The 25708-nt window shown below is 39.1% G+C and overlaps 1 protein-coding gene across 1 annotated transcript in view; it reads left to right on the top strand.

Annotated features, from left to right (window-relative positions):
- cwc22 (CWC22 spliceosome associated protein homolog) overlaps positions 1-22914 on the top strand; it is a 74505-nt gene extending 51591 nt beyond the window's left edge. The window contains exons 15-21 of the mRNA XM_052016381.1: positions 174-234; positions 12805-12882; positions 13104-13256; positions 13788-13915; positions 14594-14695; positions 14786-15009; positions 21113-22914. Of these exons, the coding sequence (XP_051872341.1) occupies positions 174-234; positions 12805-12882; positions 13104-13256; positions 13788-13915; positions 14594-14695; positions 14786-15009; positions 21113-21702 (1336 nt within the window). The 3' untranslated portion in view covers positions 21703-22914. The remainder of the gene's footprint in view (positions 1-173; positions 235-12804; positions 12883-13103; positions 13257-13787; positions 13916-14593; positions 14696-14785; positions 15010-21112) is intronic.
- Positions 22915-25708: the final 2794 nt, after the last annotated feature.

Genomic DNA, 25708 nt, shown 5'->3' with positions numbered 1-25708 from the left:
GTGAAATATTGAATGAGAACTTATTAGTTCATAAAATTGAGTATTCGTTCATCATTTTCATTTTACCTCCAGTTGTTGGTTTATTTATTTTTGTATATTTGCAAATTGAATTAAAGGTGTAGGTCATATTTTGGGGCTTTGTTGTCACAGAACATTGTGTTGTATTTCTATAGTTTGGACTTTGAAGAATGTGCTCATAAATTATTGAAGATGGAATTTCCTGAAAGTCAAACCGTGAGTATTAATTTACATTGGTTAAGCTTCTCTGTTGATCCAGCAGGGGGCATTCAATGTTGGTACTCATTGGAGCAAAACTGGTCTCAACTGCATCTCACGTCCTATAATGTTGACTGTAGCAAATAAAATGATGAAATTAAAATGTCATCCTTGGCAGGAAAGTGTATAGGCCAGCAAGAAATTGGCTGAAAAAAGGTCAGTTCTTATTATGTTCTATCACAATGGAAGTATTGTGGGATCGCAAAACAGTGTGTCCTACTGTCTGGTGGTTGCGATTCTTTTCTTCATAGTGTGTCAACAACTTGGAATGAACGTTAGCGTTATAGAATTGAAATCATTTGTTTCCTATTGCAGGATAGGTATTCTGATGGATCAGTTGAGATTTATTGCTTATCCCATTTATTTTAAGTGAATGTTGTTCGTGAGGTCCATTGCAGATTTAATGCTTGACTTTCTCTGTATGCTTTTTCATTTATAATTCTGATTTCTTCTCATTGTCTCTGTTCTGTACAACCAAGTCCATTCCCTAGCTTCTGACTCCAGTCCTCACTAGCCACTGCTTCACACAATATAACCCCATTCTCAACTATAATGTTCTATTTGTCCTGGACCTAAATTCTTAACAACATAGTCATCAAGGCTGCCTACTACCACCTCCAGTGATAATGCCCATCCCTGCCCTTGTATTTCTTTTCATTTAATTTGAAGCTGAAATCCTCATTGATGCCTTTGTTTAACTCTTCCACTGCTCAGCAGGCTGGCCTCCCACGCAAATACCTTCTGCAAAGTTGAGTGTACCTTCAGTTCTGCTGCCTGTATCGCAACTTGTATTGAATCTCAATACCAAGCATCACAATCTTTGTTGACTCACACTGGTTCCCAGTCTGGTGTCAACTAGATTTTAAAATTCTCATTGTGATTTGCAAATCATCCTGTTTTCTTGTTCCTCTCCAGCTTTTTGTAACCTCCTGTATTCCAACAATCTTCTGAAATCTCTGCCCACTAATTCTAGCCTTTTATGCATACTCACTTTTGTTGGTGGCCATGCCTTTGCTGTTTCAGTCCTCGGATCTGGAATACCCATCACCTTCTCCACTTCATGCCTGTCTCTTGTTTTATAAAATGTCCCATAATTCCTCCCTCTTTAATCATGAACACCTTATCTTCTGGGATACCTACAGTGGCCCTGTCCTGGTACCTACTTTTGATTTGGTGTCAGATTTTGTTTGATAACTTGGTTGTCATGCAAAATTGATTGTGATTTGGTTAAGGCACAAGGATAGGAGCAGGCGAAGGCCATACAACTGCTTGACTTTGCTCCCACTTTCAATAAGCATGGCTCATCTGATCTTGGCCTTAATTGTTTTTTCCCCTGTTCCCATAGCCTTTGACTCCTGTATAGTCTACCTCGGCCTCGTATATTCAGTGATTCTGCCTCCACAGTTCTGGGTAGAGAATTCCAAAGATCCACACCCCTCTGAGGGGGAAAAATTAGTCTCCTCTTTCTCAGATGGGTGTCCCATTATTTGAATTTTTATCCTTTAGTTCTGGATTCCCTGGGAAGGTAACTATTATGTCAACATTTTATTCTGCCAAGCTCCCTCAGAAGATCAATTCTCATTCATCTGAACTCCATTGAATATAGGCCCAGATTGCTCACCCTTTCCTTATCTGACAACACCTTCATCTCCAGACTCAAACCTGAGAACTTTCTTTGAATCATCTTCAATGCAAGTCACATTAAATAATGCGACCAAAGCTGTTTGCAATACTCCGGGTATGTTCTAAGACCAGCTCATGCAATTGGAGCAGAAATTCTACCCTTACTCTCTACCACCTTTGTAGGAAAAGCCAACATTCAGTTCGTGCTCCTAATTACTTATTGTACCTTCATGCTGACTTAGTGTTGAATTTCTCTTCATAACATGGTGTTGTTTAGTCTCCATTTAAGCAATGTTCTGCTTCTGTTCTATTTACCAAGGTGGATAACTTGTTATTATCCCAAATACATGTAATACATATTCCCTCTATTTGCCAAATTTTGTAACTGCATATTATTGTTCTGAAGAAATTTTAATTGTTTTGGTATATTTATCTGAATGCAGCGTTGGAGAGGATACAATCCTTGTTGTTTGCAAACACATTAATAAATATGGAACAAAAAGTTGAAATGCATTAAGCTTTTTCACAATAGGTTTTCAGAAGCACAGAGGTTAAAAATTCAAACTTTTAAGTGGAGGAATCCATTTTTTAAGGGCATGTATATTCTTGAAAAATCCTTTTGCCATTCATCATTTCTAGTCACTGACTTGTGCTTTATTTAGCTTTTCTGCAGGGCCTTTTAGTTTATTATCGAACAGCTCTGCCGGTACAAAATCTTTAATCCACCTAGGGCTGCAACATATAGCAAGCGCAGTCTATGGTTTTCAGCCCAAGATGGACAGCAGTATTACAAGGCCTCGTTTGATAATTTCAGACAGATTCAGTGACTTGGGTTATTTCTTTATTGTTGGAAAATCTGTGTGCATTGTAAGAAGAAAGAAAAGAGAAGGGAAGAAAAAGCTTAAAAATGGTGTCGTCATTTAGCTCAAAATGGATATATTCTACAGGATGTAAACAGTCATTTTAAAAATAATTTTAATGGAAATCTTATATTTTTAGGTCTCTTTAATAGTGCTGTAACAGCCAGACATACAGTAAGTTATGGTGTGACTTTGTGTCGGTTGTTCTCCAACAACAAAAAAAGTTTTAATGAAGCTCAATTATTGACAGAAGTAAATTGATTGCAGGTGTTGCAGAAAAAAATAGAATTGCAGTTTTGTCTCCTGATTAAATGGTTTTGAGTTATACTCTTCATATAGCTTTGGAGAGAAATTATCCATTTATTCGCTAAGCTTTCTTATTTTCTGGTAACAATGTACATTTCTATAGCACCATTATGCGTTTTTAAAAAAAAGTTCTCAAGACGCCTGACAGATAATGTAGAAAATGGATGCTAACCCCACTGATGAGAAATTAGAGGGATAAAATTTCAGTTCAGATGGTAGACTTGGAAACATATGAGGTGGAAGGAATTCTGGATTTTATCTCCTGGTTGACTGAAGGTTCTTATGTTAAGAATGCACACTATACAGAACCAAAGGGAAAATGGGAGGATTCTGGATGGGTAGGATTTGATTTGTTCCTCAGTGTAAAGTGAGACCATGGGGGAAGTCGTTGATGAGAATGATACAGAATGGCAACCGGTGATTGGTTTTGTGAAGTGATCGGTTTTGTGAGAAATGGGTTCAGACTCGAGGAGATAATTGTATTGCTTCTGAAACTGAGCTTTATTTTGTAGAATCATTGAACATTTATGGGACAGGAGGAACCCAATTACCTCATCGTGTCTGTACAGTACAAGGCACTTATCACTTGCTATCTTTTTAGATTGTATCTGATCTATTGCTGTTCCAATAACAAGCGTCTATTTCGATTGAACTTGGTGTCAAACTTGCTTATATATCCAAGCTTTGGTGGTCTGACCTTGGAAGCCTAAATAAATTCAATTTGTATTTGATAATTACTGATAAGATGAAAGAAAATGTTTGGTCAAATGGTTTATAAGAGAGAGTACCTCGCTGGTAGATGGGAGAATTGGAAATAGAAATAATATTGCCTATTATGAGCAACTTGAACTTTGACTAAATGAAAGCAGTTACGCATTTATGCATTTCACGTGCCCCCCGTTGCTCTGAGCTACAGACCTATAAATGTGGTCAATGTGATAATTTTTGTGCCGTTACTGCAAAGGTCTAATTTAACTAGTATTTTTAATTGTTTCAATATGTATGTCAACTAATGAAATTGATTTTCCTTAACTGAAGAAGGTGCAAACCTGCTAACAGAAGAATGCAAGAGAGAAATCAGCTTCTTCAGCAGTTGACAAGTCCTTGCCTGTATAATAACCTTTTAAATAGCCCATTATGAAATGCTTTGTTAAAATCCAAATACACAACCTGCATTGCTTTCTGACTACTGATGGTATGTAATGCTTTGTTTTCTTTCACCCTCCATTCATCTAATCTGTTCAAGGAAGTCCCAGCTGTTAATGCTGTTACGATTAAAGATTTTAACTGGCAGCCCACATATTAAGATTGAATATATATTGGGTGAAATCTCACAAAGAAGATTTTGATCTCCAGTCTTAGCTTCCCCAGTCTTAGAGAGTAGAATTCCTTTGATCCTTGGATTGAAATTTCAAAGAATGAGAAGCAAATAAGTTACTGTTGACAATTTAAAAGATCTTTATTTTATCACCCTATTGGGCTTCACTGATTTTCTTAATATCTTTTTTAAAAAGAGAAAAACAGGAGTAGGTGAAAGGACATGATCTCATCCTCATCTGGTATTCGATGAGATCATGTCTGACCATCTACTTCAAGAATACTTCCTTGCACTATGTCAAAATCCCATCATTCCCACGTCAGGAATTTGTCAGTCTTGAGCATCACAACTGTCGATCACATCTCTTCACAGAAAGTTTCAAAGATTTACAGCTCTCGAGTGAAGAACTTTTTTCCTCACCCTAAGTGCTAAATTGCTGACCATTTATCCTGATGCCACGACCGCATTCTTAGACTATCTCATGCTGTATTTGCATTGACTGTGCAAATATGATCTTTGAAAAGGAGAACTTGTGAAGGCTATGTTATGGTATCTTTAGAAATTGTCTTTTCCAATTAATTAATTAATTAGTCACTAACTCCATGTGACATTTAGCATTCTTCACAAGTAAACATGAATACCTGAACATCTGTTGAAAACAAATTTATATTTGAAGAAATAAATTCTTCAAGACAAACTTTATTAAAAAGAACATAAGTGTTTTAAAACTCAAATCCTTTTACTAGCCAAATGTTAAAAAAAAATAGGCAGAGGCAAATGTACCCATTATTTGTAAAACATTGTTTGAAGAATATAGAAAAATACCACACATAATCTTTGTATTCAAGATTTTTTATTGTGTATTTGAAGCATTTATTTCAGCAGCATTTTATTTATATTTAAAAATTGTTTTATACTAGTTGTTTATTACTTTGTTTAGAATGCAGTTTGGATGTCTTGCTGAATTATCATGTCTTGAGTTAACTTTGCTGCAAAAAAACTGATAAGCTGACAAATAGGACATGGAATCTGATAATTGAATATTTACACCCTGAACAATGTGCTGCTAAAACAAAATATGCCATCATGTTACTTCATATGTACAGATTTTTGTAGACATTTATTCATGCAATGTGAACAGATTCACATGTTCTTATTTCAACTTTATAAACATATAAAGTAGTTATCTAAAGAAGACGTTGCTTCTTTGTGTGTTTGCAGCTTTAGGTGTTCATGTTGGCAGTCAGTAGATTTAAGGGATCCTTTCCTTTCAATATGGGCTTCATAAATCATATTTGTGATGGATGCACATTTTTTTCAACAAAGATTGAAGTGCCTGAATTTAGCAGAATGAAGTTTGAATACTTGACAAATTCTTAAATTTGAAATAATGATTCTTGCCCCCTTGTCCAAGTACCACATTAAATAAGGCAGGTAGTGAGCCTTTCAGAATTGTAGGCTCATTTTTCTCATGACTGCCATATATTGTTTACATAGTGATTATGACAAACTATACATTTAGTCTAGAAAATAAAACCTTAGTAATCTTGCACTTCTGCTGAGACAAGTCTTGCCAGGAGAACTCACCAATGCACAAGACTATGAAGTATCAAGTTACAGTTCATTCATTGAGTTCCTCATGTGGCAATTTTTTTTTAAGAGGATACACTTCCAAGAGCATTCTTTGAAACTTTAAATGGTAGAAAATCCAAGATCACTCGCGAGTTTCCAAAAGGTTGGTTAGAGATTACCGCAGCTGCTATAAACTTATTGTTTGGTGTGTGTGGGATACGGGAGCTCTCTTAAGTAGAGCAATATTGAAACCTACAAATATTGCGCAGATTATTTTTCATAACAAAAGCATTTCCTTTCAGCTTCTAGCTTATAGTAAATGGAAATAGTCACGAACTGCATATTCAGCAAGACATTCCAGATCATTATTAAAACAATGACCAAAACTACTGCTGCAGAAGGAAATGTCCAAATTGTTAAAAGGCGCTAATAGAAATAATATTCAAAATGAACTGGAATTTTTTTTCACATTGGAATGAAACTGATTTGAAATTATAATATGTGTAATTCCAGTGAATTAGAAACCAGACAAGGCCAAACTGTCAATAATGCATTGAGCATTTAACAAGAATTAAAGCAACTTGGAACAGTTGTTTCAAGGGAGAACGGTTGAATGTTCAGGTGCTGAATACTTACCCCAAAAAAAACATACTGTAATTGTTTAAGCTTAATTTCTAAATACGGTGCAATATATTGAAACCACAGTTGTTCCTACTTGTTAAGATGTATTTTTTGTCAGTATTTAGTCTGGTGTTTTTATTCCAATGGAAATTCTTAAAACAGAATTGTCAACAATTAAGTGTAATAATAACCACTGAGTGGTGCTACAGAGCCTTCTGTTTCAGCATCCAGTAACTGAGTTTTGGCAAACAGTTTCTGATGACCTATGTTTTGCCTTTTGAGTGTGTAGGCATCTGCTCAGAGAATTTTTCAAGATGCTTAATTCTTTGCTTAATATAAGGAGGAAAGAATTTGCAGGGCAATGGGGAGAGTTGGTTGAGGGGGAATTGGACACGCTGGTACAGACTCAACATGCCGAAGCGCATCATGCTGTGCTACAACCATTCTATGATTCTTTGAAATGATTTTGCTTTAAAAGATATGTTGGCTTCATGTAGTCTCTTGCAAATGTTAATGGATCCCATTTGTTCAAATCTTTTTGTGCTGATGTTCTTTTTTGCTTTAGCTGAAAATTTTGTCTTCATTGCTCTTATTTCACTTCTTCCATTCTAAATGTTTTTTTTCAGGCCATTTTGGGACTTGCACTTAACATTTTCTTTGCATTATAATATAAAGAGGACTAGTAATTTTTATCATTCTAATTAGAGATCTTTCAGATAAATTGAGTTGAATTATGATAGAAGAGAAATACCTGCCTTGATTAAAACAGTTTAGTTACTAATATCTGAAAGGGATGGTAAGAAAAAAATGGACAGATTTATATATAGTAACTGTGGCAACTGGAAGCCATCAGTAATCTTGCTGATGCAAGATTACTTGCTCTCAGGGATCTTGGGCCCCAAGTCCATAGCCTCCTGAAAGTGGCTGCATAAGCTGATAGGGTGGTAAAGAAGGCATATGGCATGCTTGCCTTTTATTAGTCAAGGCATTGAGTTCAAGAGTCAGGAAACTATGCTGCAGCTTTATAAAACTCTGATTAGGTGGCATCTGGAGTATTGTATTCACTTCTGGTCGCCCCATTATAGGAAGGATGTGGAGGCTTTGGAGAAGAGGTTTACCAGGATGCTGCCTGGGTTAAAGGGCATTTGCCATGAGGAGAGGTTGGACAAACTTGGGCTGTTTTCTCTGGAGCAGCAGAGGCTGAGGGGAGACCTGATAGAAGTTTATATGATTATGAGGGGCATAGATAGAATAGACAGCCGATATCTTTTCCCAGGGTTGAAATGTCTAATACCAGAGAGCATGCATTTAAGGTGAGAAGGGGTAAGCTCAAAGGAAATGAGCCAGGCAAGTTTTTTTAAACATACATTGGTGGGTGCCTGAAATGTGCTGCCAGGGGTGGTAGTGGAGGCAAATACAATAGAGGTGTTTAAGAGGCTCTAAAATAGGTGTACATGAATATGTAGGGCTATGGACCTTATCTGGGCAGAAGAGACTAGTTTAGTTGGTCATGTAATTACTTGTTTTAATTAGTTCGGTACAATGTCATGGACCGAAGGGCCTTTTCCTGTGCTGTATTATTCATGATCTCACCATCAACCTTGTTATGGCCTTGCACCTTGATTGTCAGCCTGCACTGCACTTTCTCTGTAATCTGTAACACTTCATTCTGCATACAAAATGATCTGTATGGATGGCATGCAAAACTAAGTTTTTCACTGTCCCTCAGTACATGTGACAATAATAGAGAAATAAAGGACTGCAGATGCTGGAATCTAGATGAAAAACACTATGATGCTGCAGGAACTCTGCAGGCCAGGCAGCATCCGTGGAGAAAAGCAGGCGGTCAACGATTCGGGTCAGGACCCTTCTTCAGGACTGAAGATAGGAAAAGGGGAAGTCCAATACATAGGAGGGAAAAGCAGAGCAGTGATAGGTGGACAAAAGAGGGGAGGTGGGGTGGGCACAAGGTCATGATAGGTAGATGCAGGTAAGAGATAGTGATAGGCAGGTGTGGGGGAGGAGGGGAGAGCAGATCCACTGGGGGATGGGTCAAAGGTAAGGAGAGAAAGGAAAAAAAGCATGGAAAGAGATTATTAAAAGCAATTGGAGAACATGCAATGAGGTAGTAAATTAGAGAAACAAAGGACTGCAGATGCTGGAATCTAGATGGAAAACACTATGAAGCTGGAGGAACTCAGCAGGCCAGGCAGCATCCATGGAGAAAAGCAGGCGGTCAACGTTTTTGGTCAGGACCCTTCTTCAGGACTGAAGATAAGAAAAGGGGAAGCCCAATATATAGGAGGGAAAAGCAGAGCAGTGACAGGTGGACAAAAGAGGGGAGGCGGGGTGGGCACAATGTGGTGATAGGTAGATGCAGGTAAGAGATAGTGATAGGCAGGTGCGGGGGGAGGAGGGGAGAGCAGATCCACGGGGGGATAGGTTAAAGGTAAGGAGGAAAAAGGGGTGGGGCTAGAAAAAAGAGAGAGGCTCAGAAAGGAAGAACAGAAGAGGCATGGTGGGTGTGGAGGGGGTGGGGGTTATTTAAAGTGGGAGAATTCAATGTTCATGCCGTTAGGCTGCAAGGTTCCAAGACAGAAAATAAGGTGCTGTTCCTCCAGTTTGCACTTGGAATTCTGGCAGTGGAGGAGGCCGAGGACTGACATATCATTGATAGTGTGGGAGGGGGAGTTGAAGTGACTGGCAACAGGGAGATACAGATCATGGTTACGAACGGAGCATAGGTGTTCTGCGAAACAGTCATTTAGTCTGCATTTGATCTCGCCAATGTCAAGGAGGCCACACTTGGAGCACCGAATGAAGTAGATGATATTCAGGGAGGTGCAGGTAAATCTGTCTCACCTGAAACGACTGTTTGGGTCCCTGGATGGAAGTGATGTAGGGGCAGTAGAAAGTTCCCTGAGTGCGTGGGGGGGGGGGGGGGGGGGGGGAGGTGGAGGTGAAGGAGTGAACTAGGAAGTCGCGGAGAGAGTGGTCCCTGCAGAAAGGCAGAAAGGAGTGGGGAGGGGAAGATATGCTTGGTGGAGGGATCCCGTTGGAGGTGGCAGAAGTAGCAGGGAATGATGTGCTAGATACGTAGGCTAGTAGGATGAAATGTGAGGCCAAGGGGGCCCTATCCCTGTTGGTCTGGGAGGGGTGGGGGTGAGAGCAGAGATGCGGGAAATGGCAAAGATGTGGGTGCAAGCTCTCTCGACCACAGTAGGGGGGAAGCCATGGTTAGAAGTTGGACACAGTGGAAAGCCTCATCATGGGAGTGGAGGGGGAGAAATTGAAGAAAAGGGATAACGTCCTTGAAAGAGACAGGCTAGGAGGAGCTGTGATGGAGGTAGCTGTGGGCATCAGTGGGTTTGTAGATGTCGGTGGATAAGGAATCTCCTGAGATGGAGATGGAAAGATCGAGGAAGGAAAGAGAGATGTCAGAGATGGTCCAAGTGAATTGGAGAGCAGGGTGAAAATTAGTGGCAAAATTTATGAAACTGTTGAGTTCCGCATGGGTGCTAGAGGTGGTACCAATGCAGTTGTCGATATAGCGGAGAAAGAGTTGAGGAATGGGGCCGGAGTAGGTTTTGAACAGAGACTGTTCAACATAGCCAGCAAAGAGACAGGCATAGCAGGGGCCCATGCAAGTGCCCATGGCTATGCCCTTGGTCTGTAGAAAGTGAGAGGAATTGAAAGTGAAGTTGTTTAGGGTGAGGACAAGTTCAGCCAGGCAGAGGAGAGTGTTAGTGGAAGGGGACTGGTTCTGCCTCTGGTCAAGAAAGAAGCAGAGGGTGGTGAGGCTGTCATGATGGGGAATGGATGTATATAGACACTGGATGTCCATGGTGAAGATGAGGTTGTGCGTGCCAGAGAACTGGAAGCTGTGAAAGAGTTTGAAAGCGTGTGATGTGTCATGGACGTAGGTGGGAAGGGTTTGGATCGGTGGGGGGGGGACATCAGTGTCCAGGTACGAGGATACGAGCTCTGCGGGGCAAGAATATGTGGAGACAATAGGTCTGTCGGGACAGTCCTTCTTGAGGATTTTGGGGAGAAGATCGAAGCGTTCAGTCCTAGGTTGCAGGACTATCATGTTGGTAGCTTGGGGGAGGGGGAGATCTCCCGAGGTGATGAAGTTAGAGATGGTGTGGGAGATAATGTCATGGTGGTCTTCAGTGGGGTCGTGGTTCAGGGGTAGGTAGGAGGAAGTATCCGAGAGTTGGCGTCTGGCCTCTGCAAGCTAGAGGTCAGTATGCCAGCTGACCATGGCACCACCTTTGTCGGCTGGTTTGATGACAATGTCGGGGTTGGTGTGGAGGGAGTGGAGAGCAGAGTGTTCAGAAGGGGTCAGGTTGGAGTGGGTGAAGGGAGCAGAAAAGTCAAGACAGCTGATGTCGTGCCGACAGTTGACTATGAATAGGTCCAGGGAAGGTAACAGGCCTGGTGGGGGAGTCCCTGTGGAAGAAGAGGGCTGGTTGTGGGAGAACCGGTCATCAGAGGGGGGAGAGGACGCCTTACCGAAGAAGAAGGCTCCGAGGCAGTGGAAAAAGAGCTCGGCATCGTCCCGGGCTCGGAATTCGTTGAGGTGGGGGCATAGAGGTACGAAGGTGAGGCCTTTGCTGAGAACAGACTGCTCAGCCTCAGAGAGGGGGAGGTCAGGGAGGATGGTAAAGAGCCAGCAGGGATTAGAGTTGGGGGCTAGAGGAGGAAGGGTGGGGTAGAGGGGCTGGACTGCTGAGAGGAAAGGGGTGAGGGGTCAGGAGTGGTACAGGGGTGAAGAGTACAGTGAAGGACAGGAGATGGATGTAGGGGAGGGAACAAGAGGGGGAGTGGGAGGAGAGATCAGGGGAGGGGATAAGGGGAGTTGGGACTGGGCTGGTGGAGGTTCAAGGTGGGGTGCAGAATTAGAATTAGGTGGGGGAAGAAACAGCAGAGCCTGGAGAGAGGGAGACCCCAGGGAGGAAAGGCTGGGACAATAATGAACCAATTTACTGATGTTCTAAATAGAAATTCCTTAGAGTTCTAACTAGTAACTGTTGCCTGACTGGACATCACATCCAAAGTTGATTCTGACGTCGTATCCCATCATCTGGAGGAAAGGTTACTGTTGAGTTTCTGGCATGGGAACTTGACTATTTTCTGCCTGGCCCAGAACAAATTAGGCCAATTGTAAATTCTCCCTGACAGAGAACAGCTCACTTGGCTACAAAATCAAGTTTATAGTTTATGATCTCTGTTATGTAGCCCAACCAAATAATATACCTGTCTACAAGACTGTCAGAATGCCAATGTATCTGTTTTCATACAACTTTACTATTTCAATCCAACAGCTCATGGTGATGAGCACCATGCCCAAATAGAAATTAGTCTTAAACAAATCTTGTATTATTCTGTGCTATATTAACATTGATTTTGTAACATGTAAACTGACTGCCATGCTTGTCTGCATAAAGTTTACTAAATTTCAGCAAACTGAGTGCTTTTTTTTAAAAAGGAAGTGATGATAGTACAATATAGCTGTTTCTATTTTCCAATGAGACAAGGTATTTAATCGCGAAAAGCTCCTGGGGATTTTGGTGCCGGACTGGCAGATTTTCCAGACTGTTGGCTATTACTCCTACTAATACACCAAAGCACTTTAATTGACCTTTTTGAAATGTTGTACAGTAGTTTAATATACGGTGAACCAGGTGAGTTTAAAGGGAGTGCAGGAATGGGATCCCAGTAAAAGGCATGTGGGAATGGGGTTTTGGTGTGTTTGAAGGGAGTGTAGGAAATAGATAGCAGATAATGGATTATTGAAGCTCTACTGTGGTTTATGCCTGCAATTTAAAAGGGGAAGAGTTGAAAACTGCTGGATTTGAGTTGCCATTACAATAAGGTCAAACAAATGACAATGATGAGTTAACTGGAGGCATTGTAAATTTGCAGATTTAAAACATATAAAATATTTTCACGAATTGGAATTTTATTTGTTGGTTTTCATTATAACTCACATGACCCAATGGGACAATCATATTAATGTGTAACATCTCTCAATGGCAGGATTACACCTTTTGCATAAGTATGCCCTGAATTGAACTCTAATGATAAATCAAGCTTGTGCTTCATAATTTTTCCGCAATAAAGGCTTTCCTCTGCAATGCTTCTTATACTCTTGTTCTCCCTATTTTGTTTGCATGGCCAACTTAATTTTGTTTTAAAACTTGGAACCTGTCTTTCTCTCCACAGAAAGAACTATGCAACATGATTCTAGATTGCTGTGCACAACAAAGAACATATGAGAAATTTTTTGGTCTTTTGGCTGGGGTGAGTCGTTCATTGTAAATATTCTGTTGTGTTTTGGCGGATATGTTAAGAATTGAAAACGTATAAGACTGCTATTAAAATTATTTTGTATTGTGATATCTTTCAGTCCATAAGTTTTAATGGTTTTAAATAGCTCTCTCCGAATATAAACTGCAGAACATTTATTTTGATGAATGGATTATTGTATAGTTCATTGACTTTCTATTTCAATATTATTGCAGCGCTTTTGCATGTTGAAGAAGGACTATATGGAAGCTTTTGAAGGAATCTACAAAGAACAGTATGAAACTATACATCGTTTAGAAACAAACAAACTGCGCAATGTGGCCAAGATGTTTGCGCACCTCCTGTACACAGATTCAATTCCTTGGAGTGTAAGTCATAGCCAGTGATAATACTCCCATTTATTTGTGTTTTCTTTCAGGATTTTTTTTTCTGAAATTGTATATCTTTTGGACCAATAAATGTTTCAGGTTGACTAACATCAAAACTTTTATATCTCAAAATTGGGATTTTATATCTCAAAATTGTCAAAAACAGTTTGCTCTGCAGCAAATCAGTCAGTTCATTTTTTTACTTCCTAGCAATGCGTTATTATTTCCTTACGCATCTTCCTTTATTTCCCTTTTATCATGCTGTATGGTAAGCACCTAAACATTGGCATTGTCTGTGCTTGAATTACTAATTCCAATATAGAATTTCATAAACTGTTTATTGCTCTCGGTCCTAAATCTTTCAACTACTGTCAGCAACAGACATTCAATGCTCAAGTTATATAAATCTGTCATTTTAAGGTATTTAGTATCTTTGAAATACTTAAAATATTGCTAAAGAATGAAATATAAGATTTTTTAAGTCGCTAATTAAACAACAAACTTAATTTCTGCTTGTCTGCATACCCATAGGTTCTCGAATGTATCCATTTAAGTGAAGAAACAACAACATCTTCCAGCAGAATCTTTGTAAAGATCCTTTTTCAAGAGCTTTGTGAATATATGGGACTTCCCAAACTAAATCAAAGGCTACAGGATATGTAAGTGTCAACTGTGCTCCATAATAGTATATTTTGTATGAGTTCTGTCCTGAATAAAATTTCCAAAGCAAACCAATAGACTGAGTGCTCCAACTTGCATTTGTTTTCAGTTATTATCAGTTCAGATATGTTTTAACATTGCTGATTTGTTGTCAAGAAGATGATCTAAGAGACCCAGTAATTTAGATTTCCATGCTCTTGAAATGTATCTCGGTGCCTAAGTTTAATTTTTGATCAAGTGAAAATATTTGCACGTACTTAACTGCTGCACTTGCTAATGACTAAAAGAATGTGTGATAGTTTATAAATTTGTACTGAAAATGTTTAGGGATAGAAATAGTAACAGTATTTTGCTCAGTGGATTTTTTTAATGATTTTTATTGCAATAGCTTACTTAACTATACAATAAAATAAGTGCTTACTTGCATGCTCTCGACCAAAAAAGTAGGTTGGAATGGCCTGGGTTGAATTCATATAATATTGCTATCAAATAGAAATGCATGTACATACATGGGTATTTTCAGTATTGGAAGATTGGCAAAGTCTTTGGAAGTAGTGGTGTAATAGTCTTGGTATAATACATGTGACCAAAATAATTTGACCTTGTATTAAAGTTTCTATTTCTATGAAATATGGCATTGATTTTTTTAAGCAGTTTTTCGCTTGTTTTTATTTCAGAACACTGCAGCCTTTCTTTGAAGGTCTCTTTCCTAGGGATAATCCACGAAATACTCGATTTGCAATCAATTTCTTTACCTCTATTGGTCTTGGAGGACTGACGTATGTATACATTTCTTTTTTTTTGGTTTCTTCACACAATCTATTTTGCCTTCTGCTTCCAATAATATTAGTTACTTCTTTCCAATACAGAGATGAATTACGAGAACATTTGAAAAATGCTCCAAAAATCATAATGACACAGCGACAAGATGTTGAATCATCAGATTCTTCTTCTTCATCCTCTTCCTCTTCTGACTCTGATTCAGATTCTTCTTCTGATTCAGAATCTGGAAGTAGCAGTAGCAGCAGTGATAGCGATAGCAGTTCAGGATCATCTAGCAGTAGCTCATCCTCCAGCAGTAGCAGTGATTCAGGTATGTTCTTCATGGTCAGCTTTGGATCCCTGCTCCATACTTAAGCATATTTACATGCTTAAAAGTAAAAACTGAAATAAATCCTTTCGCTACTTATTCTCTGGCCTCTGCTACTTTTGTTGTGGAATTTATTTCTATAAGGTATGAGAAAAGTCTGGGGAAGTTCCTGATTTCTGGCTTCCATAATGATAGTGTTTCTCATTTTAGCTTCTTTTTCTCTACTCTCATAGTAAAATGCAACTTTGATAAAAGATTGATATTTTACAAAATGAAAATTCAATTTCTTCCATTCTATTTTGTCATAATCAGTTTTTGCAAATGCTGGGGCTGTGATTCAGAAGTAACAATGTAAGTGAGATAACTGGGTCTCTATAATGTTGAATAGATTTCAATTTACTGTTAAATTGAGGTGTGATATATTTTGTGGACAAAAAACAAAATGTGAATGTGTAAGCCTTAGTTGTGAAGTTAAAATGTTATGGGAAGTATTTTGTGAAGGCACATTTAAAATCCTTTAAACTGATCAAAAAAATTATATGAAAATTGCTGCATGAACATGAGTTTCCATAAGGCACAGGAGCAGAATTAGGCCATTTGGCCTATTGAGTCTGCTCAGCCATTTGATTGTGACTGATTTATTTTCCCCTCTCAACCCATTCTCCTGCCTTTTCCCTGTAACCTTTATCACCCTTACTAATCAAGAACCTATCAACCTCAGCTTTATATATACCCAATGACTTGGCCTCCACAGCCACCTGTGGCAATGAATTTCACAGACTCACCACCCTCTGGTGAAAGAAATTCCTCCTCATCTCTGTTCTAAAGAGACGCCCTTCTATTCTGAACTATGCGCTCTGGTCCTAGACTCTCCCACTACTGGAAACATCCTCTCCATGTCCCCTCTATCCAGGCTTTTCAATTTCCATTGAATGATAAGATTTTCAGAAGGCCTCTTAACCACATAACTGTCTGATGAGGTAGGTTTCCATGTCCACCTACTGAGTTCTGATGTATTACTCAAATGGATTCAATTAATTTGAACGCCAGCAGTGAGTACCAGTAGTTGGTAGAGAAAGAGAGCATGACTATTTTTTTCATTAAACATGTTCATTTTGCAGATCTGGGCATCACTGGCAAGCCCCACACACAAAATGCTGGAGGAACTCCGCAGTCAGGCAATATCTATGGAGGGAAATAAACAGTTGGCCTTTCGGGTCGAGACCCTTCATCAGGACTGGTGGAGGGTCTCGACCCGAAACATTGTTTATTTCCAGATTTCAGCATCTGCAGAATCCCTTGTGTCTTCGTATCACTGGCGAGCCCAACATTTTATAGTCCATCCGGATTGCTCTAATCCAGAAAAGTGAAGTCAGTTGATTAAACCCTCCTTTTTGTAAAGGAATAAATACGAATTTACTGCCCGTACTAGAATTCTGATTGAGATCAATGTATTGGGGCATTATTTTTCTTTGGCAGATGTTGCTGTTCCAGAGTTGTGTTCATCTTGCTGGTTAAACTCTCTCATGGTTTTGTTCAACTTTTTATTTATTGATGCTGTTGCTATTCAGATGTTGATCTGTGATTATTTGCCCAACAGTAAGCTGGTTTTTCACTTTCAGTAGTGCATTGAAGATCTCCCAAATTCTCACTTGAGACTAGAATGCTAAAATACAGATGACAAGCATATACAACATTAGCCTTGTTTGAACTAACAATTTTTCAATTTAAGCCTGTTTATTAGCCTAAAAACTGAAAAGACATTAAATGGTTTTCATTTTTTTCCAGTTAACAAGAATCATTAACAACATTAACCATTTTTCATAAGCTTTTGGGATGTTGTTAATGTATATGAAGTGTAGTGTTCCATCTTTTATTTATAATGCACAATTAGTACAAAAGACATTAAAGGCGTAATTAGCAAAAAATAATCCACATTTTAACTTTTTCTGAACCTACATGAATGTAATTTAGGTTAGTGATCTAAATATATAGAATGAGTGAATGTCATCTGAAGTGAAGTGCTTTTATTTGCATTGTTATGATTGACAAAGAACTTTAGTTTAACGTCCCAAAAATTTTAAAGGGGAGAAAAGGCTGGGTGTCCTATGGCAAGTGACTCATTTCAATGTCCTGAAGCTTTTCCACCACGTTCTCTGCATAAATTGGGAGCATGATGGAATACGTACAACTTGCCTGGATGAGTGCGGCTCAAAAAACATTCATAAGCTTGATAATATCCAGGGTACAGCATCCCACTTGATTGGTAGCTAATCCATGATCATAAAACATAAACAGATAAAAACATAGAATATTAATAGCTGGAGTTGGCTCTTTAGCCCTTCGAGCCTGCTCCACCTTCCAATATGATTATGGCTTATTCTTTGTCCAAAAAGCATATTCTTGCTCTCTCACTTTATCTGCCCCCTTCCCTTACCAAAAGCCAGAGAATCATCCAGTCTGCCTTTTGAATGTTGCAATGAAATATCCTTTCAAAAATTCACATTTCCTACCACCAGTTGCACTGTGGCTGCAATATGTACTATCCACCAAAAGTATTGCATTTACTTACCCAGGCTAGTTCCAACACAGCAACCTCTACCACTAAGGATAAGGACTGGAGCACATGAGAATACCACCATGTTGCTGACTTGGAAATATATCACCATTTCTTTGTTACTGGTTTTAAGTTGTGGAAGTCCCTATCCAATAGCATTGTTGGAGTACCTTCACCAGTGGTTCAGGAGAGTGGCACATCGCTACCTTCTGAGGACATTTAAGAAGGGTCTTGCCAACAACCTCCAACTCCCAAAAATAAGCTTGAAAAACTAATCTAGCAAAATAGGAAAAACTCAAAATGAGTCACCAGCTGAGGGTCAGACAGCTGTTACATGGACATCTGGAGATCTGTAGAACTGTTTGGGAAAAACCTGAAAAGCAGGCCTAGCAGTTCCACTAATTTGTCATCTGTGAAGCTGAGTAGTCTTCCTTGCTATGTTTATTTTTAAAATGCCAAATCATAGCAATAATCTTACTTCTCAGCTTTTTTTTGAATTGTCTCAACAATTAAGGGTAATTTTGATTTACTATGAAGACAGCTAAATTTCTTTTCAGATATGTCTTATTTTATATTCAGTGTTTCGTATGTGTAATATTAAGAATTTAACAGAAAGATGATGAAGTGTAACAAATATGTCAATACTCCCCAAGAGCTGTGGCATTATTCTCAACAGATCCACTTTTGATATTATTGAAATTAGAACATAGAACATCGAACAATTACAGCACAATTCAGGCACTTCAGCCCACAAAGCTGTGCCGAACATGTCCCTACCCTAGAAATTACTAGGCTTACCCATAGCCCTCTATTTTACTCAGCTCCATATACCTATCAGTCTCTTGAAAGACCCTATCGTATCCGCCTCCACCACCGTTTCCAGCAGCCCATTCCACGCACTCACCACTCTCTGAGTAAAAAACTTACCCCTGATATCTCTTCTATATCTACTCCCCAGCACCTTAAACCTATGTCCTCTTGTGGCTACCAATTCAGCCCTGGGGAAAAGCCTCTGACTATCTACCCTATCAATACCTCTCATCATCTCATACACCTCAATCAGGTCCCCCCTCATCCTCCGTCTCTCCAAGGAGAAAAGGCTGAGTTCCCTCAACCTGCTTTCATAAGGCATGCTCCGCATTCCAGGCAGCATCCTTGTAAATCTCTTCTGCACCCTCTCTATGGCTTCCACATCTTTCCTGTAGTGAGGCGACCAGAACTGAGCACAATACTCCAAGTGGGGTCTGACCAGGGACCTATATAGCTGCAACAATACCTCACGGCTCCTAAATTCAATTCCCCAATTGATGAAGGACAATACGCCTTATGCCTTCTTAACCACGGAGTCAACCTACGCTGCCACTTTGAGTGTCCTATGGACTCAGACCCCAAGATCCCTCTGATCCTCCACACTGCCAAGAGTCCTACTATTAAGACTATATTCCACCAACATATTTGACCTACCAAAATGAACCACTTCACACTTATCTGGGTTGAACTGCATCTGCCACTTCTCAGCCCAACTCTGCATCCTATTTATGTCCCTCTGTAACCTCTGACAGCCCTCCAGACTATCCACAACACCCTCAACCTTCGTGTCATCTGCAAACTTACTAACCCACCCCTCCACTTCCTCATCTAGGTCATTTATAAAAATCACAAAGAGTAAGGGTCCCAGTACAGATCCCTGAGGTACACCACTGGTCACCGACCTCCACTCAGAATACGACCCTTCAACAACCACTCTTTGCCTTCTGTGGGCCAGCCAGTTCTGGATCCACACTGCAATATCCCCTTGGATCCCATGTCTCCTCACCTTCTCCATTAGCCTCGCATGGGGTACCTTATCAAATGCCTTGCTGAAATCCATATACATTACATCTACTGCTCTCCCTTCATCGATGTGCTTAGTCACATCCTCAAAAAATTCAGTCAGGCTCATAAGGCAGGACCTGTACTTAACAAAGCCATGCTGACTATTCCTAATCATATTATACCTCTCCAAATGTTCATAAATCCTTCCTCTCAGGATCTTCTCCATCAGCTTACCAACCACTGAGGTAAGACTCACCGGTCTATAATTTCCTGGGCTATCCCTACTCCCCTTCTTGAATAAGGGAACAACATTCACAACCCTCCAATCTTCCGGAACCTCTCCCGTCTCCAGGGACGACACAAAGATTGAAGAAAACAGATTGGAAATTCATTAAGTGCTGATATGTTTTGGGATTAAATAGGCACCAAGGATTTGAAGGAAGTAATATTAAATTTGTGTACACATGCACACAGATTGTCCAAAAATTCAGAATAACTGCAGGCAATCTGTCAAAACTGCTGTTCATATCCATAGTCTGAATGAAACTAAGCTAGTCACAGAATATTCTTCTGTAAAAAGGTGTTTTTTACTTCTCCAGCTTCTTCACAAGCATTTCATGAACATGCAACTTTTGCTATGTCCAATTTCCTTTTTATCTTTTCATCTATGTTAAAGGTTTGCTCAGGGATAAAATTTAAACTGTATCCTCCAACAGCCAATCCACATCTGCACTTGTATAGCATTTGTTTTTAGACACAACCCAATTTGGAGTCATTTGCAGCATATCACACTCACGCTGAAGCCGAGATCTGAGTCAGATTTGACATCCATGAAAGAAAAAGGCAGTCCTACTTAGGTCAACTCCTTCACTGCCCCCCTCCCCAAATAGATGGATGTCACCACCTGCTTGTGGCACTAAATAAAACTTGAATCTGACAGCCAAGAAATGTGTCCCGAGCCTTACCAATATTCGCCCTCCACTTTCTTGCCAGAATCACACTCTGCCATTCAATATTGAGGTCTGACCTGAGCCAAAACTGAAATTGCTGGAAATACTCAGCATATCAGGCTGCATCTGTGGGAAGAATAACAAAGTTAACGTTTCAGGTCAGAAACATCTGCTGAGTATTTACACCATTTTCTGTTTTAGTTTTAGGTTTTCGACATTTGCAGCTTGATTTTTCGCTGACCTGAGCCAAACCCAACACGTGGTCAGGTGCATTGGGCCTATAGTTGAGTAGCTGGGCTCTAGTCTGTAAATGACAGCAGTGGTTAAGCATAAAAGTGTTACTCGATCCTGCTTGGAGCGACGTTCTTGAGATCCCCATTTCTTTAGCTTTGTAAAAGAAAATCTATATTTAAGGTTTTGGTGGGCCATTACAATGCCACTGCAGATTCTATTTTTTTTCATTTAAAGCTTTACTGCATGTTGCATTTGTGGAACCCAGGATATTTCTTTTGTCACTCAATTTCAATTGAAATTGTAATTACCATGAGCAGTTAGATGGAATATGTAGACAGGCCATTGGATACGAAATGTCAATATCTAACACACACTGATTGTACAACTAATGTCATGCAACATGTAAGGATTGTATGACCCTCAATTACTGTTTCAGGAAACCCAATGATCTATAATTGTATTTAAAGACTAATTCCATTGCTTGCTGATGAAGAAAGTATTTAAGGTCTGCAGATTTATAGTGACTTGAGTATATGCTTTTTTTCTTCAGATGATTTAAATTCAAAAAACAAGAAAGTACAGAACAAAAGTGAACGAGGTGAAGAAAAAACGGACAGCAGAAAAAGACCACGTGAGAGAGAGGGATCTCGAAAAGATCAAGAAAGCAGGTATCGGGGTGGAAGTGAAGAGCAGGAAAGAAGTAGTGGCAGAACTCGTAGGAAATCTGGAGAGAGAAGAGATGACTCAGCCAAGTACGATAGGGAGGAAAGGAATGAACGAGATCGCAAACGCGGTGATAGGGATAAGGAACATGATCGAAACAGAGATTTTACAGATAAACATGCTGAATACAGAAAAGATGATGCAAGGAACCATTCTCGTTCTGAAAATGATAGGAACAGCTCCAGGAGCAAGGATGGCAATGATCATTACAGTCATAGAAGAGAAGTGTCAAAATCTAGAGAGAAGTGTCGTGAAGAAATCCAAACCTCAAGAAATAGTGAAGAAGACCGCCCAAAAAATGGTGTAGATAAGCGATCTGGAAAGCATGATCGTCAGGAGAGTAGATATTCAGAACGTTCTAAGGACTACAGAAAAGAAGACAAAAGGTACAGGGAAAGTTCTCCAAGAAGACACTGACCAGCATTTACAATGCTGCTACTTAGAAAAAACAACTGCATTGCCAAAGCTCTGAAGGCAGTATAAATCCCATAACTAAAGGAAAAGGAACCACGTCTTGAATAGAACTGCTGATCTGTACGTAGTTTCCACTGGAATCTTACAAACTGCTATTTCCAGTTGTCATCTTTTGTAATTAATGAAATCTGCATTTAAAAAAATATCTGAGTAAATACCTTCAACCGATTCTTCCTTTTGGAGAAACCTGAAAGGTGTGCAGGTTTATTTTGTGGACAGTGATACATTTGATAATGCATTTATAGAGGATTTGACATTCTCTTGTTTCATGTAAATGTTTTGTTTGTCAACTCAAATAAAAATCGTGCAGATATGTCACCATTTTGGAGGTTTTTAATCAAGTACTTTTTTTTGTTTTCATAAGATCTATTTTAAATCAGCATTTAGAACTTGGGTTAAAAATAGTCACCAGTATACCTATGACTTCGAGAAGTAGATATATAGTTTGTTTTTTAAAAATGTGCCATAATAATATTTTTTAAATGCTAGGATGTATGTATCATATTAATTTGATATGTATATCATGAAAATTTATGTCTACGTTAATGTTTACTTAGTGTATATGTATAGTAGAATTGCAAATTAATACTTTAAAGTGCCTTTTCTGAAGCTTGGATGATTAGCATTAACTGATGTACAATATAGGCAAATTGTCCTAAAAAAAAGTTATTCAATATCTGAACACTGCACTGCTACTTAATCTTGAGATGTTAAGAGTATTTCACTGCTGCCACTGTAAAATGTAATTGTGTCATTTTATTATTTCACTGGATAGCTTAAAGCTTAATTTTGCTTTTACAAATTTAAAATCTAGCTTAGTCAAAACTGCTCCATGAAAAGCAAAATGTTCCCTTTTATTGTGTTTTATATTTTTGTTAACCAGATACTAAAGTCTATCCCTTGATATTGATGTCTTCCATGATGAAAGCCAAAACATATGATGTTGCTTTGTTACAGGCAAAACAAGTGTATTATTGAGCCCAGCTCATTGTTGAAGTATTTATTGGATGTAACTTGGCAGTTCAAAAAGGCAACAAAAGATCTATTTATGCTGGTAGTATTCATTAAGTTTATGAAAAAGTGAATCTTTCAAAAATGGTTATATATGTTTAAAATTACCAAAATATAATCTACTTGTAGCTATTACAAAACTGACCTGTTCTTCTATTTAATATTTTTAAAATTATGCCTTCTAGATTTGGGTGATACTGCCAAGACCCATTCACTACACCCTGAGGAAGTGATGGTGATAAGAATTCTCCTTGAACTACTAAAGAATTTGCATTGATTAAGCTCTTTCAATTGTTTTAGATGGAGAATTTCTGAATATTGGCGAACATTAATGAAAGGATGTCAGTGCACATCCAATTCAGGGTAGTATGTGGGACCAGGAGAACTGGAAGGTAATGATAACTTGTTAATGTTGTTCTTGCCAGTTTTCAAAGTTGGGACATTGCAGTGTTTCTGAAGTGAGCCTCATTGCAGGACATCTCAGCATTGCATATTGTAGCAACAGAAGATTGAATTTAGCAATTAGGTTGCCTCTTGATCAAGGATGAGGTTGAAGTTTTTAATTGATGCTGAGGCTGCACCCCTCCACGTGAATGATAGATAAACCATTATAAGCCTAATGAGCCTTGTTGATGGTAGAAAAGGTCAGGAAGTAATGTACTGCAGAATACCCACTTGTTCGTTTGGCCAGGTTCAGAGAAGCTGTTATTCGATCGTTATTGCCCTGCATTTTGGTGTGAAGAAGACTCGTTGTCTAGCCCTTACTTGACACTTCTGCTTATCAGCTGAGATATAGATATTGGCCTGGTTGTGCTCTAAACTGTTATGACTTTTGTCCTTGTTAGAAGAGCTCAGAATGAAGCAGAATCATGAGCTAATATCTGTTCAACTTTGTCAGACCAGTGTTGAAACTGCTGAGGTCAAAGAAACTCTTTGGCCGAACATTAGAAGTAAAGTTAAGGAGCTGTGATAGTGGCCTCTAGGAAAGACAATTTTCCTGTATCCCTTTCAACGGGTGCTTCAGTTAACCTTGATTGTACCAGAATTCATGGTTGAAAGATTTAATTGAATGTATTTTGACTTTGTGCTTTTTTTATTCTCTTGTATTGAGCTTTTCATCTCCATGACTGAAATAAGTCTGTAACTGAGTGTTGCTGATGATATACAACTAAGCATTGTTAAGTAGGCATCACTTGATGGAGCAATTCATGGTTCCTTCCATTAATGATGATTGAGTGCAAACTCAAACTAGCCATTGGCCAATAATTTAGTCATTCTGCTTTTGGTAGGGGAGGGGGAAGGGCATGGGTAGTTTTTCAGTTTGGTAAATGTGTCACTGCAATAGCTGTTCCAGAAAAGGCATGGAATATCATGGCCATGTTTTGAAAAGGAGGTGGAGTACGAGCAACAGTTTAACTATTGTAAACACTCCTAGTTTTCACAAACTAGTTATGACAACATTGCAGATCTCTGGTCTATTCATGTCCCTGGTTGCCTGCCACTTTTGGTGTTAAAATGCAGTTGCTGTTCCATAAATTCATCACATTAGTGAGTTATTTTAAGTTACTTTTGATAACTGTTGATGATGTGCTCATCCTCACTTTATTAAACTGAAGTCAATATCCTGGAATATCTATTGCTCTCTTACGATGTTACAGTATGTTGCAGTGTACTACTCTTACTGCTGATTGCTCTTTTTCTTGAGTGATGCATTTATCTTTACCTCATTGGCTTATCTTTTCTCATGTAGTATAATGTGATCTTCAAAGTGAAAAGGTTTTGTCTTCGCGTGGACTTTGTGGTAGACATTCCTCCTACCAATTTGTTGATGTTGACAAAGTCTCAAAAGTTCCAGTTCTCTCTCTTGACCTGAAGTCATCTGGCAATGTTCTAAAGCAGTTTTCCATGTCAGTGAAGCAGCACTCGGTCTCTGAAGATACCAATACCTTCTGCATGTTGGATGTATCAATTGCTTCTGAAGGCAGTGGCCATTGGTAATTGAGTGCATCACAGCCTTTGCCATCTTTAGATCCATCAGCAGTCAAAGCTCTTGGATCAAAATCTGTTTGTTTGCCTGAATTGTCACTGGCTTACAGAAAAAATGTACAAGTGAGGTTTCTGAATAGCTGCTCAAACAATGCACAGGGTGCTCAGTTTTTGTTACCTTTGGTGCTTTGAATGTTTCCTAATTTCAGTGAAATCAAAATAACATGCAATGCATGCCATATTGCAGAATCTCTCCCATTGCATGCAATATTTCAAAGAATGTTGACCAAGTTTAAAGAAAACACATACTGAACTAGGGTTATCAAATGTATGGAACACCTAAGACTCATTCAAGTGTTTGTGATATTTGGATTTCCCAAATTACTTGGGTACTGCTTTGAAAGCCCCATGAGAAAAATGTATTGTCATTTTTGCAACAAGGTTTCACAGCTGATTGCTATTCGGCTAGAATGGAGGTGGAGAGAGTGCGAGGGCTGGATTGGACTCCACTGGAAAAGAGTGACCATAAAATTAAATGCATTAGATAGGAACTTGGGGAAGTGGACAATTGGAAGATTGAGAATGGGTAAGATGGAATGAACCAGAAATAGGGGTCAAAGCAAGGGTAAAGGAGAAGAAAGGGGATCTGATGAAAAGAGCTTCGATTGTTCACTGGGAACATAGACTGGTCAGGAGGGAGAGACCGGAAATGAGGGTTGGGAAATTTGTAACTCAGATGTAGAAGTGGAAGCATATTGGAGGTCAAAAGGGATTGGGATGAGTTGAATGTGTAGCCCAGCATTCTATGCAGAACATAGAGCAGCAGAGATGAAATGAAGTGGGAGCATTTCTGAGAGGAGCAGCAATAAAGTTATACATGTAACCTATAAATGGTAAAATGGTAAGGGTGGCACGGTAGCGTAGTGGTTAGCGCAATGCTATTACAGCACCA

This window comes from Pristis pectinata, chromosome 1, assembly GCF_009764475.1.
Source record: "Pristis pectinata isolate sPriPec2 chromosome 1, sPriPec2.1.pri, whole genome shotgun sequence".
Lineage (NCBI taxonomy): Eukaryota > Metazoa > Chordata > Chondrichthyes > Rhinopristiformes > Pristidae > Pristis > Pristis pectinata.
The sequence above is the reverse complement of the archived record's forward strand: the minus strand, read 5'-3'. Positions and strand labels throughout refer to the sequence as shown.